We start from the raw sequence: 18,462 nt of genomic DNA, 5'->3' as shown, positions 1-18,462 counted from the left end.
TTTGTTTATTTTCTTATTTGCAACATAGTACATAGTTGCTTAGAGTTGCAACTGAGAGGACGGAAAGTGAGGCGGGGGGAACGTTGGAGTCCATAGTCACTGAAGCAAGCGAGCCTCATGTTCGCTTCCAGCTGCCTGGCTGCTGGCCGCCATCTTGGCTGACAGTTAATTTGTATATACTCACTGATTAGCCAATGAAAAGGGTAGCGGTCGTACGCTAATTACCATGTTTCTCTTTTATTAGTGTAGATATTACAAAGGAGAAAATATGCACTTGCATTTGAAGATCTCAGGTTTAGATTCAGAGCTCTAAGCATTCAGGGGAAGGACATTTTCCTTCTTTTGGAAGGTGGGATAGCAGCAAGGAAGGTTTAGTGGAAAGTTCTCAGCTTAAATTAGGAAGTAACACACCTGGATCAGGACTAGACACTGCTGGAGACACAGAGATAAAAAAGACAGTCCATGTCTTCATGAAAAACTAGTGGTGTGGGGAGTAGAGATTTTTTTAAAATAGAATTGAAGAAAGGAGCGTGGATTAGTTGAGCTCTTGATGTACCTCTTCCTGTTGCATTAAAATACAGAGCAGGTAAACAAAGAGGCTCTGCATGAGAACAGACAGAAAATGTGCACACAGAGTCCTCTCCTACAGCACACACTATCTATAGCATATGATTCTAGTGTTCTGGGACTTTGAGCCTGAGCACATACTTGGAGAGTGTAGGGAAGCAAGTGGCACATTCTGATTTTTTTTTTTATTCCCAAATGGTGGAATAAAAGTGTTAGGTGGTTCTGCTCTGTTTTGGGAAAATAGCTTTACTGTGGTCTATGACCTTTGGGAGATATTTACTGATTACATGAGGAATTTCTTATTGTGTTTCTTTTAACAGAGAATTCAAATGATCTGAATTTGGTGATATTGTCCTTGATACTGTGCTGGTTCAGCCCACAAGGGAAATAGACCCAGTCAGAAGGGGGAAAAGTAATTGTCAAGTGAATATTTTTTTCTACTGATTATTTGTGTCAATGGAGCAGAAATAACTCATGAGGGCATTTTTTTTTTTTTTTTAGAATGCTGGAATGAGATGAAAATGCAATGGCATTTTTATGTGATTTTATAATAATCTTTGTCATTATTGGTTATATCATGTGCTACATTACTTATGCTTTGTGAAAAATAGATTATTCTCTAATATAATAAATTATTTAAGAGACCCAGATCTTGTATTCACTTTCATAAACATATACTGTAATTCAGTCTACCTAGAGAATTATTATAGAATCTTCTCTATATTCTCATAGTCTAATTCCCCCTGCTCTTCCAAAGGTTTTTTTTTTAAATACCCTGTGCTAAGTAGGTCATGATTCTTCAGGCTTTCCTGTGGGAAAAGGAAGAATAATGTGGTGCAAATTTTTCCTACCTGAGGCATAGTTAAGGCAACATGTGTTGTCAAGTTTCCAATGTACCAAGGAAAGGTGCTATGTCAGAACAGTATATAGCATCATTTTTAAGTGCTCTGGCTCAGTAAAGACCAAGTTCACATTGTGACAAAATGGAGCACCTACTTCAGAGGGTTGTTGCAAAGATTAAATGACACATTAAAAATATAAAGCACTTAGCATAATACCTGGCATATAGAAAGCATTCGTAATTATTATCTCATCCTCTAGGAAGACTAACACCTGAACTTCAGAGTGCAGCCTTCCCTCAGTGGATACCAACAGAGCTTCCACATAACCTCTCCTTACTCCAAATATCTCCAAGTTGTCATGCAATGTGAGCTGAAGAGTCTCTACACATGGCATTCATTCAAAAGTACACAGCACGCTTTCCTCTGTGAATTTGGAATTTATCTTGGGAGATTTATCAGGCATGTGAAAGGGAAATGTCCCCTAAATGAGCTAGAGAAAGCAATGAAAAACAAAGAAAGAAGGCCAACCATGTCAGGGTCTGGTCTATTTTCTCCATCACCATGTGCTGTTCTCATTAATGGGAGTTTCTCGCGCACCCAGAAAGGGAACAGAGCAAAGTGTGTTTTGTTATACAGCATGAAGGCTCATCCAAAAATTTCAGGGATATAGTAAGCTATACATTTTCTCCAGGCCATAATCATCTTTGGGAGATTAAATATTCATGACCTAAAACGTGTTTGAGCTTTGAAATATTACCAAGATCTTTAAAATCTTTTTCCCCAATATCAAGGCAAATTTATGAAATGTACTTAGTCATGTGAAATAAAAAACTTCTTTCCAATTAAACACCAAAAAACACTTCTATTTTTCTCGTTGGTCAGATCTTTAGCCTAGATCGGGGTGGGCAAACTTTTTGACTCGAGGGCCACAATGGGTTCTTAAACTGGACCGGAGGGCCGGAACAAAAGCATGGATGGAGTGTTTGCGTGAACTAATATAAATTCAAAGTAAACATCATTACATAAAAGGGTACGGTCTTTTTTTTTTTTAGTTTTATTCATTTCAAACGGGCTGGATCTGGCCCGTGGGCCGTAGTTTGCCCACGGCTGGCCTAGATAATACATAGATGAGTGGTAGACAGTGGCACATGGGCCACGTCCAGCCCACTGCCTATTTTTGTAAATAAAGTTTTATTGAGTTGCACCTAAGCTTAGTTACTTACATATTGTGGCTACTTTCACTTTAATGGGCAGACTAGGTGAATCATTGCAATAGAAATTCTGTGGCCACCAAAAACTAAGTATTTACTATCTTGCCTTTATAGAAGAATGATCCCAATCTAGATCATTCTCTTGTGTAGAAGGAATGAATTCTGCTTGAATAATAAATGTCTATCAGACAATTTAAAATTTTTCCATGTTATCAAATTCAGACACTTTACTTATTGAAATGGAAATGAGGACTTGGAGATAGAAATAGTAAGTTGGGAGTTAGAAGTGAGTTATTCATTCATTCATTCATTACACATAACATACCACCACTCCTGCAGTAAATACTGGCATTAGAGTGTGAACAAAATAGGCAAAGCCTCTGGCCTTAGGGAAGGAAAGATGATGAGAGAGACAAATAGTGAGCGCTTCATTCATTCACTCACTCATTCATTATCTGTTATGTGACAGGAAATATTTTAGGTACTGGGTATATCCAATTAACCACACAAACCATATACTCTAATGAGACAGAGAGATAATAAATAAGTACATGTGAAAATGGTAGGTATTGGTAAGTGCTGTGAGGAGAATACTAATTAAATCACGTGAGATTGAGGTGTTTTTTTTTAAATAGGTCAAAAATGGTTGAATATTGGCAATTGTATATGGTTCAACCTATCAGGGAGATATGCTAGAGATTGGCTTTTGAATGACTTTAATTGTGGGGTCTGGGACGACTTCACTGAGGAGGTGACATCTGAGCTACGATTTGTATGACAAGCAGCATCCTGCCCTGCCAATAGCAAAGATTTCCAGGTAGGGAGGGGAGTAGCTTGTGCAAATATCCTAAGTCCAACATAAGCTTGACTTGTCTGAGGAAGATACAGAAGACCAAAGTGGCTGGAGCAACATGGTCTGTGGGGAGATAGAGGAGATATGGCTGGAGAGGCAGTCAGGGCTAAGTCAGATGGAGTCTTGCAGGTTAGAATAAGGATACTGGCTTTTATTTGAACAGTAATGGGAGGCTTTTAAATAGAAAAGTCACACCATATGATTTATGTCTTTTGAAGTTTTTTTCATTCCTCTTGTGTGGAAAATAGACTGTGAGAGCAAGAACTGAAGCAGGGAGATGTGTTAGGAAGTCATACAGAGTTCTGAACAACAAGATGATAGCAAGGAAAGATGGAGAAAAGTGAAGAGCCTATAGATGTTTAGGAGCTGAAATCAACAGGAGATGGTGACAATGTGGATATAATTAAGTGAGAAAGTGGGGGCTCATGGAGGATGCCCAGCTTTCCAATTTGAGTACCTGGCTAGATAGCTGTGTGACTAGCTTGTGAGCACCAGAGAGGAATCAGGTCTTGGGGGAGATTATATATATAGTTCACAGCCTGTTGAGCTCAAGTCATCTTTAAGACACACCATTGACTGTGCTGAGAAGTCTGGGAACTCAGAGGAGAAGCCTGGGTTGAGCTGTCTTAAATTGCAGGAGGAGAGATGGGAAGGGAAGAGAAGGTGAATAAAATCCCTCAGCCAACATGATGGAGTTCAAGAGAAGGGTGTAGCAGCAACTTGTTCCGTTAATGAATTCTGTGACCTCATCTAGTCTATGCTCAATGCCTTCATCTCTAAATGGTAGAGGTAAACTAGATTTGGGGTTTTCTAGACTCTTCCAAAGAGGTGATGCAAAGGCTGGAAGCGTATAGCAAAGGCCAGGAATTCAGAGGTTCACCCCTTGTTAACTCTCCCTCACTGTCAACTATTTTCCCCTCAAGTAATACCCATAAACATTCAATCTTGTATTAATCATATTGCCAGGGTGTTTTATTTTTTAATTCTTTTAATTTGAGGTCTACTAAATTGTCATTTCCTATTTCTTCTGTGCAATAAGAATACTTTTTATTGATTTAGCTGATTTTGAATGTTTTCTTTGAGTGAAACTTTTGTGTTTGTCCTTTCTCAATAGTCAAGAGGGGAGTCTTACTGTTGAAAATATTGGCATGCTTTTGGGTGGAAGTTAGGTTTCTTTAATGCCCCTTAACATAGACATTACATTAAAACAGCCAAGAGCATGACTCACTACCTTGATTTTTCCATTTGACAAAATATACCTAGAATGATATATACAGTTCCTGAGAAAGGTTTATGACCTGAACTTGTAGCCCAGCAGCAGATCATATCTTAAAACACTAAATTATGGTGTCAGCAGATTTAAAAAGTTGTTCCTTGCGATCACTTTTCAAGAGCAACAGGTTTGGCAGAATTCCAGGCTGCATACCTGGAGGCAACATCGGAAAACATTCCAGGTTTGAAACCTTTCCACTGTCATAAATTAAGCATTCTGCTCATTTATTAATCAGACAAGGGCAGTAACAGTGCTGCTTTTCCTGACCGGAATGGGGCCTCTCCCCTCTGGGATGTCTAAAGCATTTTATTGATGTAAGTCATATCACATTCAACCCTGTATGGCATCAGCACACACATCTTCATTCTCCGGCTGGTTGTCCCATTTATAAGGCCATGTTATATCTTTGATTCTCTCACATATGATGGCAGAGACTCATTGTCAGTGACTGACTGGTTCAACGAATCAGAGTTAGCCAAACAAAATTTCTCATTGTAAACAATTAAGGAATATAAAGTGCAATTCATAAATACTATCCCCTTTACAATTCCCTACTTCTGGAAGCATTACACACAGTTAAAAGGATGATAAAATTATGCTTGCCAAGAAGAGGTGAAGACAATGAGCCTGGCATACCCAAAGTGGTCGATGCAAACATTTAGATCTTTGCCAGGTCTTGCCAATCCAAGTGTGGGAACCTTTACTTACTGTAGCCATAAAGTAAATTTCACTTATGTTAGGGACACATTAGGGAAAAGGCAACAATATGACTGATTTTTAAATGGGTTAAGAATTGGGATCATCATCCAAAAAGGACTTTTAAGGGCTGCATCATCAAAAGTTGTATTATCCCACAAATTTTTCAAAAATATATTTTATTGATTTTTTTTTTTTTTTTACAGAGAGGAAGGGAGAGGGATAGAGAGTTAGAAACATTGATGAGAGAGAAACAACGATCAGCTTTCTCCTGCACACCCCCTAATGGGGATGTGCCCGCAACCAAGGTACATGCTCTTGACCAGAATTGAACTTACGACCCTCCAGTCCACAGGCCGACACTCTATCCACTGAGCCAAACAAGTTAGGGCTGTCCCACACATTCTTAGAGCTAGGGCCAACCTTATCTACTTGTGCAATACTTTTAATAAGGTAATCACTAAAAATGATTTTTAAAAAGCATTGTTAAGAAATATTTTAATTTTAGAAATAGACTACTAATCCAGTTAAAGGAAAGGAGAATGAAATTCATTCTAAAGCAGCATTATAAGAACATTTGTAGAAGTACTTTACCATCTCTCAGTTACAAATAAAATTTAAATCTATAAACAACAACAACAAAACAACACATCACTGGCAGACCCAGAAAACTGTCTGTGACTTTCCACCTAGAAATCCTTGGAATTATTTAATGAAAGCAAAAAATCTATACGCATAAAGATGTTCACTGTGTTGTTGTTAATACAAATCAAGGACTGGAGCCAATCAAAATTTTCAACAAATGATAATTTAGTAAATAATGTACACCAACATTATGGTGCTTTATTTAGCAATTAAAATCATGGTTATGAATGGTAAACAGAAACACGAAAATATGTTTGATATTTATCTGGAAAAACTAAGCAGATTATAAAATAGCACATACAATATGATCTACAACACATATACTAGTACACAAAGAGTTCTAGAAAGCAAGAAAATCATTAAGATGGATATTGGGTATTTTCTTTTCTATTTGCTCTTTTGTATAATATTGTTGCTTAAAAAAACAGTAGACAAACAAAAAGGCAGACTTCATGAGAGGGAAATAAGGAATAGCTAAGTAATCCTATATAATAAAAGCCTAATATGCTAATTGTCCCCTCGGGTGGTCTTTGACTGGGAGACTGGGAGTTTGACCTCTTGCTATGACATGTGCTAACCACCAGGGGTTGACACGGAACATGGCAGGTATCAGCAAGGTGGCACTGGCAGCAGGCAACAGTGGAGGCACTGCCAGCCCCAATGGGCCCCGATGAAAGCAGAACTGTGACAGGATGGTGGAGCAGGTGAGCGGGTGGCGCCAGGCCAAGGCGGGTGCAAGCGGGGACCCAATTGCCCCACTGATTGCCCCACAGACAGTGACCAACGGTGGTAGGGGGTAGAGCTGCTGCCCAGCTCCCAGGTGCTAAGGGAGCCAGGTGGGGCGCCCAGCCTGGATTAATCGCCCCGCAGGTGGGATGGTGGAACAGGTGAGAGGGTGGGGCCAGGCCAAGGCAGGGTTCCAGGTGGGGCTGCGAGGCTGGGTGTTCAAGCTGGTGTCCAATCTCTGCAGGCTACCCCCAGGGACCCCAACTGTGCACAAATTTGTGCACTGGGCCTCTAGTTCAAGATAAATGTCAGGAAAAAGAGATCCCAGAAACACACATACTTCTAATTCTATATTTCGTTCCAATGGAACCATGTTTTGGGGTAGATATTTAGAACAATTTGATATTTTATAGAATCACTTTTGATAAAAATCCCTTAATTTTACTTTTTTATATATTAAAACTTGTCATGAGTGCTTTTTTCCTGGGAAATACCATTTGGTGTTATGCTAAACCTTTGAATTCATTGTGAACTCTGCAAAAAGAGTAGGCTGAGACTCAGGTGGAGGGAATACATATATGACTGTTGCCACTTTGAGCTCCTTGGTTTTAATTTTCCTGGGCCACTGAGATATGCCAAGGTCAGAGTTCACATTTTTAGGAGCATTCAGAGAAAGACCTCATTTTATAAGTTCTACTCACTTAGTGTTAAGGTCAGCTGAGTTTTTCTAGCTTTTCCAATTTTGACCTGGGGAGAAGGAGAGGACCTAGGAGGAACATATTTCCACAGATTGTAAAAAGAAGAGCAGGAATAAATAATGCTTTCTGGAAATAGTTTGCTTTTTTTAATCTGAAGTCCCCAAAAGTTTGCTGCATCCCCTCTCATCTCGTCAGGGCCCCATGAAACACAATAATAAATATGAGAACAGGTTCCTGGGACTGAGCTGGTGTCAGAAATCATTTCAGTAAGACTGCGCACACGCTCATTAAAATGCGCCGCATTCCCCTCTCAGAGTGACACTGAGGACTTCTCACGCCTCGCTTTGCACAACTGCTGGGGTTGTGGCCCTGAGGAAAAGGAGTGTTCCTCCACGCAGATCTGGTGGTCACTGAAAGCCACCACAGGCATTTCGATTCTCATCCAGCGCTCCTTAATTGGGGTGGGGGTGGGGAGGAACTTGGCCCTGAACTGCAACAGCGATGGGAGAGAAAGAAAGCAGGCCTACCTTAAAACTTTCCAGTCTTTGAGTGGATCCAAGTCAGAGATTAAGGAAACCATTGTCTAAGAGGCAGCTGAAGGCGAATCCAATCCGAGAGGAGGGGAGAAGGGGTGGGTGCAGGGGGAGAAACCAGCCAGCCTGCTTCTTGGCTCAGGCCAGAGCCATGGGGCGCCCAGCACAGCTCTTCTTACTTCTAGGATTGATAAGCACTTGTCCTGGCTTTTCTCCACCCCCCAAATCAATCTTGTGCTATATTCCTTCCCAGCCCCGGCTCATTTCTCCACACCACCGTTTAAAGCTCTTGTAATCTGCTCCAACTGATCAAATTTGACCTTTTTGTAGCCCACTTTATTCCAAGCACAGCTCTCCGTTAAATCTCTCTTTATTAACACCGTCCTCCTTGGCTTTCTTTTGGAACAAACACAGATCAAGCCTGAAGCCTCCAGACTTTACCCGCAATCATTTACAGATTACTGCAAGCTGCAGCCCTCTCCTCCTCTGGGGCATTGCTGCTGCCTCGGAGATTTTGCTTTCAGATTCCTGTCAGAAGACTGGTTAGGTTTCTTTCCGTGTGTGTGTGTGTGTGTGTGTGTGTGTGTGTGTGTGTGTGTGTGTGTGTGTGTGTGTGTGTGTTCTGGGACACCAGCCTTGGGCTTAGAGCTTCCCTCAGAAGCTGTAACTACATGACTGTTAGGATTTGTTTTTTAAAAATAATTTGGAACTGGGCTGCTAACAAGCTAGAATTTACTGTGTTTTCTGGCAGAGATTTTGCTACACTGCTTTTCTCCCCTCCTTCTCTTTTTCTTGTGTTTTTAAATAACACGAAGGGGGGAGGGTGTAGAATCTTTCTAAACATTGAGAAAAAGGGGCGTGGCTTTTCCCCTTCAACTTGTGTATCTTTTGCCCTTTATTTAAAACTGAACATCCTTTCGGTAATCATCTGAAGCGGTTCATAGCAGATATTTTTAAAATATCCAGAGCAGGACTGTTTGTCTTCAGTGCCCACAGTGCTGCCCGTGCTGATGTAGATCCTTCCTGAGTGTATGGATTTCTTACTGTCATGGGCACCGCCTGTGCTTTCCCGGGCCGTACCTAAGACTCCATAGCCCAGGCGCTTCCTCCTGTCCTCGCAGGATCCTGGAATTTGAAGACTGTGAAATCAACTAGTCCAGGCACAGCCAGACCTTGGTTCCTCAGGTCATCAAGATGTTCATTACATGTCATGCCACAGGCGCTGTACTTGGTCTGTTAGTGTCTCTTGATAACAGATTCCTCTTTTTCTCATACTTACTTTAAAAGGAATTTTTAAGATCATTACCATACTTGGAAAGTCAGCTTCACTGGCCTAACACAACAATTATGATTTACCTAGACACGTGGACCAGGTAAAGACACTGATCTTTGCTTCTCTTGGTTAAAAAGAGTCTAGCGAGTGTTAGGGGTGTTCAGGACACCCTTGCACTAACCGGAGACTTTACCTAGGAGGAAGAGGAGAGATTTGAAGAGAATATGGTGTGATTCAATGTTCTGTAATGACCTTACTAATTAAAATCGTCAGCTGGGAGTAAGGGTTCCAAGTGTTTGCCTTCAGGCAGAACCTACCAAGTAAGAGAATCTGTTCCTTCCATAGGGAAAGAGGTGGTGACAGCTTCGGGAAACATGCTTTTATTGCCAGGAACTTCTTCCCTTCAATTCCAAATGCCCCTCCCAGCATTTTAAATCCAGTCCCTAGTAGCCTTTTCTCTAAGAACCCTATCCTTAAAGTATGCAGCAAATCCTCCCTTTAGATGTTTTTTCTTATACAGCCATATGTACTTTCCTTAATGGCTATAAAATTACTCTTCAGAAATGCAACTATTTTTATGCTAAAATTAAAGAGAATTTCATACCTTTTACAAAAACCATTGACTTTCTGGGGCTTCTTGCTTCTTTCCCGGCTGTCTTTGCTGTCCCACTGTGGATCTTGGGCCACAGTGTAATAATGTGTAAACATTTACATAACGCTTCTAATCCCCAAGTACTTCACCGAGTGTGGGTGATAATAACAGCATTTGTGCAGAGTGTACCTCCAAAGGGTTCTGAAAGCTTAGATAATGAATAAAATGTTTCTCCCTTTAAAAAGTTAGCAAGAGAAAAACAACAGATTATAATGCAATAGTTTCTGGTACTATAATGACATCATCCTTATATCATTAAGCACCACACCCCTGAGCCCACATCTGGGAAAGGAAGGGGATATGTCTTTAACCCTTGGAGTTCAGGGTTAATGGATGAAAGGGGGAGGGACTTAGCTTTCAGCCAAAGGACAAAAGGACAAAAGCATGCTCATAAATTATGAAATACTGTTTCGAAGCAGTAGGCCTTCCAAAAACTTTTTAAAGGCAGTAGAAACTTTCCCTTGAATAAAATCTTGTACCCAGTCCAAGAACAGAAACAAATAATAGTGAAAGTTTATTACCAGGTACTAGGCACTGTTCTAATCTCTTTGGGTGTGTTAACTGTTTCCGTCCTAATAACTAATTTGTTAATGAGGTGAGTCACCAGGAGCACCCCCATTTTGTTAACACACATCAGGACCTTTGCACATGTAGAAGAAAGCAACTGGTCTGAGGTAGTCATGCGCAGGGTGGATGTGGGTCCTGGAAGGTGTGTCTCTGGGACCTCACTGGAGCTACCGCTGCAGAAATATTGAAGCAGAGTGAGTGCATCTGTTTGGGGGTAGGACTGGGGTTGGGATCAGGTAAAGGGTGAGTAAGAGAGATTGCATGAATCTTGTGCTTTCACTCCTAAGGAGGACACACTTTGAAATCCACTTCCTAAAAGTATTTGATGTGAGGGAGTTAAATGATCTTTTAAAGGTTGTATTAAATGGGCTGAATTTGCTCGTCTCTTTCTTAATTTTGAAGATCAAGTGTTTTCTTAACAGGCTTAGATTAATTCCAGGCTTTATAGCTTGCAGGCTTCCTTCTCCTGTTCCCCTAAGCATTCCCTGATTCTGAACAGCTTCAGATCAAATGGATCCATTTCTTACCAAGAAAAAGACAATCAGAATGATTCACCACTCACCTTCAACTATGAGGGTGATCACTAAAAACAAACAAACAAACAAACAAACAAACAAAAGACTGCCCCATCCAAAAATGGGGCCAACTATTTATCTGTAACTCAGGAAAAGCAGTAATAAACTTTCTATACATAAAACTCAAAGGTTAGGACTAACCTTCAGAAACAGATTTTCCTCTATGTTGTGATATGAATTACAAGATTTCATTTCCTTTATCTTCTTTTTCTTACATTTTGACAAATTTACCCCTTTAAAAATCTAATTTTGTTGTTGCTTAAAATGGCTCTTCAATACTTGGCTTTTCTGAATGGTCCCAATGTGTTAAAAAAAAGAAGAAGAATCAATCCATTTAAAGCAACATTCATGATTGCCCTACTATTACCATCAGCAAGACTTATAATTCTCCTTTTCATATAAATAAAATCTGTGATACCCATCCTTTTCCTCAAATACAGAATCCAAAACCAAAATCCAAATCCAAACCAAAAGCAGCCCACTGTTTATACCTCTTTCATCCAAACAAACAACACCCCATGCCCTGAGCCACAAACCCTATGAGCCTGTGAATTCCACATGTATTGGGATTAGAGTCACCAGGACGCAAATTGAAATGCAGAATCTCAGTGAGGAGACACCAGCAGGAGCCAAGGCATCTGCATTTCCTAGCAGACGCAGGCACTCACAGAACACCCTGGGAAATGCTAAGACAGAGCTAGCAAGCAGAAAATCTACCCTGGTCATGCAGCACCCAGGTGGGCTTTCATATGATTGTGGGCAATGTCATTGGAGTCAGAGGTGTGGATCTGTGGGAACTCATCTTATAGGATACAGAGGAGCAGGAAGCACCTGGAGGTATGAATTAGCCGAAGGAAGAAGGAAAACTATTGGTTTATGTTGGACGAACTATTAAATATTAGAGCTTCAGAAAGAGAGAGATGATGTCTCGGGAAATTTCTCTCCAATAAAATGTCTAACTTTCTGATCATCAGGAATTAAAACACAAAAAACAAAAACAAAACAAAAACAAAAAAACAAAAAAACACACACCCTTCCTAGGGAAAAATGGAAAATGTTTCTTTATGTCCTATTTTCATTTTCTCTCTCTTCATCTCCAATTACTGATTCCTAGGAATCTGATTAAGCTAAGTGTTTCATTTTCTTGCCTCAAACTTATTTGTGCCCAACTCAGTTACTTCCTGATAAAATTTCCCCTCCTGCTTGTTCCAGATTTTTCTTTTTCTTACTTGCCAGCTTGTAACCTTTTTCTCAAGTGGGTAGGGTCTCTCTCTCCCTTTAAGAAACGGAAATGTCTAATTGGAAATGCATTCTACTTCTGTTAAAGGAGCGTTCCTGGTCTGCGGATGTGCCAGAGTTTTAAAGTTGGCAGATGGAGTGAGCTCAGAAACTCCAGCACTTGTTCTTGACCCTCAAAATAGGATCCAGCTTCGCATGCTTTTCATAGCACACCACTGGTGTAGCAAGGCTGATAAGGGTTGCCAGATAAAGTGCAGCGCCCTCTGTTAAAGTGGGATTTCAGAAAAACAAGGAGGTCATTCTTAGTGTAAGTATGCCCCAAATATTGAATGGGACACATTTACAGTAAAAAAAAAACAAAAAACAAAACCCAATCATTTGTATATTATCTGAACTTCAACTTTAACCCCATGTCTTATGTTTTCACTTGCCAAATCTGGCAACCCGATGATAGACTGACTTTTAAATAAAAATGGCAACATCACTGTGATTATCATTTTTCTTTTATGGATTTTTGTAAAGGTGTTCCAATGTCATTAACGAGGCATCAAAATACATTTATTTAAAGGTTCTTAAAGCTTTATAAAAATTGTATTAGCAGTGATAAGCCAAACATAAAAAGCTCTACTTCAGGTTGCTTTTTCAACAAAGCAGTGATATGATTAAAATATGTCTGTCTTCCAATATCGGAAATAAGGAAATGACACACAGCCTTCTTGTCTTTAGACTGGCTAGCTGATTGCATTTTAAGTGTTGATAAGATTGATGTGTTCAGAAGCACTGAAGCTCATGTTTTATGAAATTTGGGAGCATCTCTATATTTACTTTATACAGTGACTTGGCAGATAACTCAGCTGCTGTGTTTTCTTGTTTTTGAACCAAGCAACAGCTCCTACCATAAGAAATTTGCACCTGGACGGTTAATCATTCGTCTTCAGTTACACAGAATGTGCATTGTACACATTTTCACTTTAAGGTTGTCTATAGAGACACCCTTCCAAAGATGGTGTTTTTCCTCCCCTTTTAAAATAAATGCATTCACTTATAACTTTAATGGGATTTCAAGTGCTTTCCTGTTTGACGCACAAGAACCGATACGATGAAAACGCTACGAGCAAAGGTCTGTGTTTAGGTGCTTTGTCAATGAGTTGAGAATTGCTATTATGGGAGACTAAAAAAAAAATGCTATTATGGAAATTTTAAAAAATCTGCAAGGTCTCTAAAGAGACAGCTACAAAACCTGCTAAGCGTGGGGAAAGACCAAATGTGCTGTTATTCAGCGTCTACATATGTATGGAATATTTTCCACCAGGCGAAGGCCCTCCTAACAATTGGGAAGGAATGAGTCTTTCATTGAGTCTTAGTCAGCTGAGCAGGAGGGCAAAATGGATTGGAGCTGGGGGAGGGGAGTGCTGAGTCTTTGCCAGGCATATTTTAAAAGTGAGAAAGGAAGAGAGGAGAGGAGAGGAGACTCACACCCAGCCTGCTGCTTTTCATGCCATTCAAAGGAATCACAGGCCAAATTTGGTACCTACAGTGGAAAAAAAATAGAGCTTTAACTCCTGTACTGCCAAGGAAGATGAGATTTTTAAAAGCTGTGTAATATCCTTCTTTTAATATCCAGTCTGTTTTTGTTAGCACTCAGGGCTTACACCCAGAGGGACAAAGGAATGCCCAGAAGGAAGATGCATTGTTCAGACAGTCCCCATATCCCAGGCCAGGGAATAAAACCTGCAACATTGATTTTATAATCGTTTTTTGTTTTGTTTTCTTTAAATGGCAGTTTCAGATTACTTGGGTGCTTGTGTGCCTAAAGACAGGACTCCTCACAGGGTTTTAAGAGGGAAATCTGAGTTTTAGAGCAAAATCAAACAGTGTTGTCAAGTCTCCAGTCAATGCCGCAATGTCAGCATCTGCTCATGGGGAAGGACTGCCTAACCACAAATCCGGAATCACTAAATGAAATAGATAAGCTTTCCATTGTCACCCTGGAAGGAAAAACCAGCAGACCTAAGTGGAATTAAAGAGTGCAACAAATTCACTTGAAGACACAGATTTAAATACTTAATGACTTATTCATTTAATTCAGTGGTAACCACAACAAACAAAAATATTGATTATGGATTGACTGTATAAAATGTTTATTTGGCAATCAAATGCTCCACTAACATGTCAAAGCATTTTCCAATTACTCTAATAGGTAAGGATCAGGTTTCTTTTTTTAAAATTTCCAGTATGTTGCTTATCAATACTTTTGCAAAATACAATAATATTGAATTACAAATTTATGTGTAACCCCCAATTTTTAGTTATTTTTATTATTTTTAAAGATTTATTTTTAGAGAGAGAGGGATAGAGAGAGTAGGAAACATTGATCTATGCCTCCTACAGGCCTGACCAGGAATCTAACTGACAACCTTTTGGTGGATGAGATGATGCCCAGTCAACATGCCACACCAGCCAGGGCCCCATTTTTTAAATTATTTGACTATTAGACATAAAATTACTCCATAAAATTGTTATGTGTCTAAACTCTTACTCCTAATTGTTACAAATTTGTTATAATTTATTATAAACAAACAATCCACAGACCAGCATTGGTCTGCTTTCCACACTCTAAGGCAGTGATGGCGAACCTCTGACACGCGTGTCAGAGGTGACACACGAACTCATTTTTTTGTTTGATTTTTCTTTGTTAAATGGCATTTAAATATATAAAATAAATATCAAAAATATAAGTCTTTGTTTTACTATGGTTACAATTATCAAAAAATTTCTATATGTGACACGGCACCAGAGTTAAGTTAGGGTTTTTCAAAACGCTGACACGCCGAGCTCAAAATGTTCGCCATCACTGCTCTAAGGAGTACTGATGAAAAGTATCCAACAATAATAAGAAAACAATTCATTGAGACATTAAGAGACTAGTTTTAGGATCTGTATTGAACTAAGGCTTACATGAGCCAAGGTGAATAGGAACTATATCCATTTATATTGTTGATAAAAAGAAAAAATACACACTATTTTAGTAAATAATGAAAAATTAAGATCAATGAACTTAAAAGCCACCTGATGTTCAACAATCCTAAAGTCATCATTTAACGAGAAATTTTTAAGTCATTTATTAAATTGGAACTTGAGTTCATTGAAAATATTTCTTTGTTGACTGGTAAAGTGGTAATTAGTAAGTGTGACATAGCTCCAACTGGTTCCTCTCATGTCTATTTTATTTACTGATTCCTCTTTTCATTAGCTTGCCACAATTTAAAATATCTCACTAGGTAAAAGTCCAAATGTATTTTTCCCGAAAAACCATTTAGATTACAAAATATTTTGGAGGGCTTCCATTAATTTTCTCTAGTGTACATAAGCATCTTTTTAGATCACTATCACTAAACAATTGAGACACAGTTTTGTAAATAGAAGGGCCTAGACATGAAAATAGAGGGGAATTTCATTGATTTAACAAACACATGGCAATTACTATGTATCAGGAACTGTTTAAAGGCTTTACAAAAATGAACTTACATAATCCTCATAGCAACCTATGATGCACACTCTATTTTTATTTTACAGATGAGGAAACTAAAGTACAAAGAGGGTAAATGATTTTCGTAGTGAGGAGGTGGCATGATCTGAAACTAAGCAGTCTGGCTTTAGAGTCACACTCTCATGCACACACAAGGGGCATCCTCTCATGGGCAATCAGAAAGAAGGGGAAAGCATTTTTAATATCATAGATGCAATTCCACTGGAGAATTCAATTAATGAGCATCACAATTTAAATAAAACTTGACCATGAACATATCAAGGCAGAAGGTAAAACCCTGGGTTTATTCTTTTTAGATCACTGAAGATGTATTGATTATCCATTCACCTCCCTTTAAAACTGTCTTTTCCGAGTTAGGTAACTATAGTAATAGTAGGGTCCAGTGCATGAATTCGTGCACCTTGAAAGAAACTGCAGGCCGCGAGACTGCATTGGGCACAGGAGCGGCTCTCGGCCCATCCTCCGCGCCCCTGCCCAGCCCCTCCCACTGTGGCTCCCAGTCCCCTGTCTGCTGGCAGCCCTGCTCCCACGGCCACCGCTTCCATGCACTGATGGCGCCAGCCCCGCTCACACCCGCTAACAGTGCAGAGTGATTAGGACCAGCACCAGCAGTGGGTGTGAGTGGCTGCTGCTGTTCTGATCACCCCTCAGGAGCAAGGGGAGGTGAAGAAGCCCTCAGGGGTGATCAGGGCCAGCAGCTGCTCACACCTGCTGATGGTGCCAAGTGATTGGGACCAGTGCCAGAAGCTGGCAGCAGGTGTGAGTGGTGGCTCTGGTGCTGGCTGTGGGTGTGAATGGGGCTGTCACCAGCAGTGGGTGCAAGCACCGGGCAGGACCACAGCGTGCAGGAGCAAAGAATTTTTAGTAACCACCAGAGGCTCGTCCCGATGGCAGCAACCAGTGCCCACCATGTTCTGTACATTGCCGCCTGCTGCCAATGCCCGCCATGTTCTGCACGCGCCTCCTCGTGGTCAACGCACATCATAGTGACTGGTTGTTCGATTGTTCTGCCATTTGGTCTATTTGCATATTAGCTTTTTAGTATATAGGATGATGACTACTCACTTTCCTTCATACTTTCCTTTGTAAACATCCATCCCTAATTGTTCATTTAAAGGAGAAAACAATATCCCCTCTAATTCTCATCTCTGTATGATTTATACATACTCTACCAAAGCTTACAAAGGATCAAAGTCTTTGAGTGTGTTGGCAACAAAAGTCATACAGCTCTTCAGGTGCTCAGAGGGAAATTATTATTCACCATATAAAATAAAACTTACGTCTGTAGTACTCTTAAAAATCCTATATAATAAAAACCTAATATACTAAGTGTCTGGTCATCCATTCAACCAATCAAAGTGTAATATGCTAATGATATGCTAAGGCCACTCAACCACTCTATGACATGCACTGACCACCAGGGGACAGATAGTCGACAGGTCAACCAGTCGCTATGATGTGCACTGACTACCAGGGGGCAGATGCTCCGACTGGTAGGTTAGCTTGCTTCTGGGGTCCAGCTGATCGGAACTGAGCGAGATGGGCTGGACACGCCCTGGAGCCCTCCCATGGTCCCTCCCCGGCTGGCTAGCCTCCCGCGTCCCTCCCCGGCCTCAATCATACATCAGTGGGGTCCCTCGGCCTGGCCTGCACCCTCTCATAATCCAGGACCCCTTGGGGGATGTCGGAGAGCCGGTTTCGGCCCAATCCCATAGGTCATTGGTGCACAAATTTGTGCATGGGCCTCTAGTCCTATATAATAAAAGGGTAATATGGAAATCGACCTAATGGCACAACAACCGTTTGCAATGATGCGCACTGACCACCAGGAGGCATGCAATCAACACAGGAGCTGCCTCCTGGTGGTCAGTGCGCTCCCACAGGGGGAACGCCACTCAGCCAGAAGCCAGCATGGCTGGCAAGCACAACGGTGGCAGGAGCCTCTCCCACCTCCATGGCAGCGCTAAGGCTGTACAACTGACTGCTTGGGAGCGGACCTAAGCCATCAGTTGGATCAGGTGGACATCCCCTGAGGGCTCCCAGACTGCGAGAGGGTGTGGGCCGGGCTGAGGGCCCCCCCCCCCCGCCCCCCTGTGCACAAATCCTGTGCACCAGGCCTCTAGTAAAAATAAAAACAAACAAACAGACAAAACTATATGCATGTAAGTACAATTGTGAAGGAGATATTTCCAAGAGGAAAAAAGGAAAGAAGACATACCCAGACAATAATTATCATAGGACTCTATTGGTGCAAAATTAAACACAGTATTTATACTTTTCCATGAATAGAAAAATAATGAAAGGACATATAATAGAAGAACTAGAATAATGACTCAACTAATATCATTTGAAAAACTGTGGAGACTATATGGAGGTAAAAATATTAGGCTCTCAATTCATATTAGAAACAAACAAACAAAAATAGTAGATAAATTGAAGAACTAAATGTAAAAACTGTTACAGAAAATTAGAGGATAATCTACAGGAGGCAAGCCTTTGTCTTAATAAATTTCTCTGCTTTTTAAGTAAAATAAATTTTAAAGACAATTTTTAAATAAGAGC

At 40.5% G+C, this 18,462-nt stretch overlaps 1 protein-coding gene across 2 annotated transcripts in view; it reads right to left on the bottom strand.

The window, feature by feature from the left end:
• The window catches only part of CELF2 (CUGBP Elav-like family member 2), an 862,326-nt gene that overhangs the window by 529,587 nt on the left and 314,277 nt on the right, over positions 1-18,462 (bottom strand). The window contains exon 1 of one of the 2 annotated variants that reach the window (XM_070391760.1): positions 8,039-8,826. The exons of the other annotated variant lie outside the window; for it this stretch is intronic. Within the exon in view, the coding sequence (XP_070247861.1) occupies positions 8,039-8,091 (53 nt within the window). The 5' untranslated portion in view covers positions 8,092-8,826. Of the gene's footprint in view, positions 1-8,038; positions 8,827-18,462 lie in introns of those variants that run through there. 2 annotated transcript variants of the gene reach the window in all.

The sequence above is a fragment of the Myotis yumanensis genome, unplaced genomic scaffold (assembly GCF_028538775.1).
Source record: "Myotis yumanensis isolate MYYU_CA2020_CCGP unplaced genomic scaffold, mMyoYum1.0.hap1 SCAF_1, whole genome shotgun sequence".
NCBI classification, from domain to species: Eukaryota; Metazoa; Chordata; class Mammalia; order Chiroptera; family Vespertilionidae; genus Myotis; species Myotis yumanensis.
The sequence above is the reverse complement of the archived record's forward strand: the minus strand, read 5'-3'. Positions and strand labels throughout refer to the sequence as shown.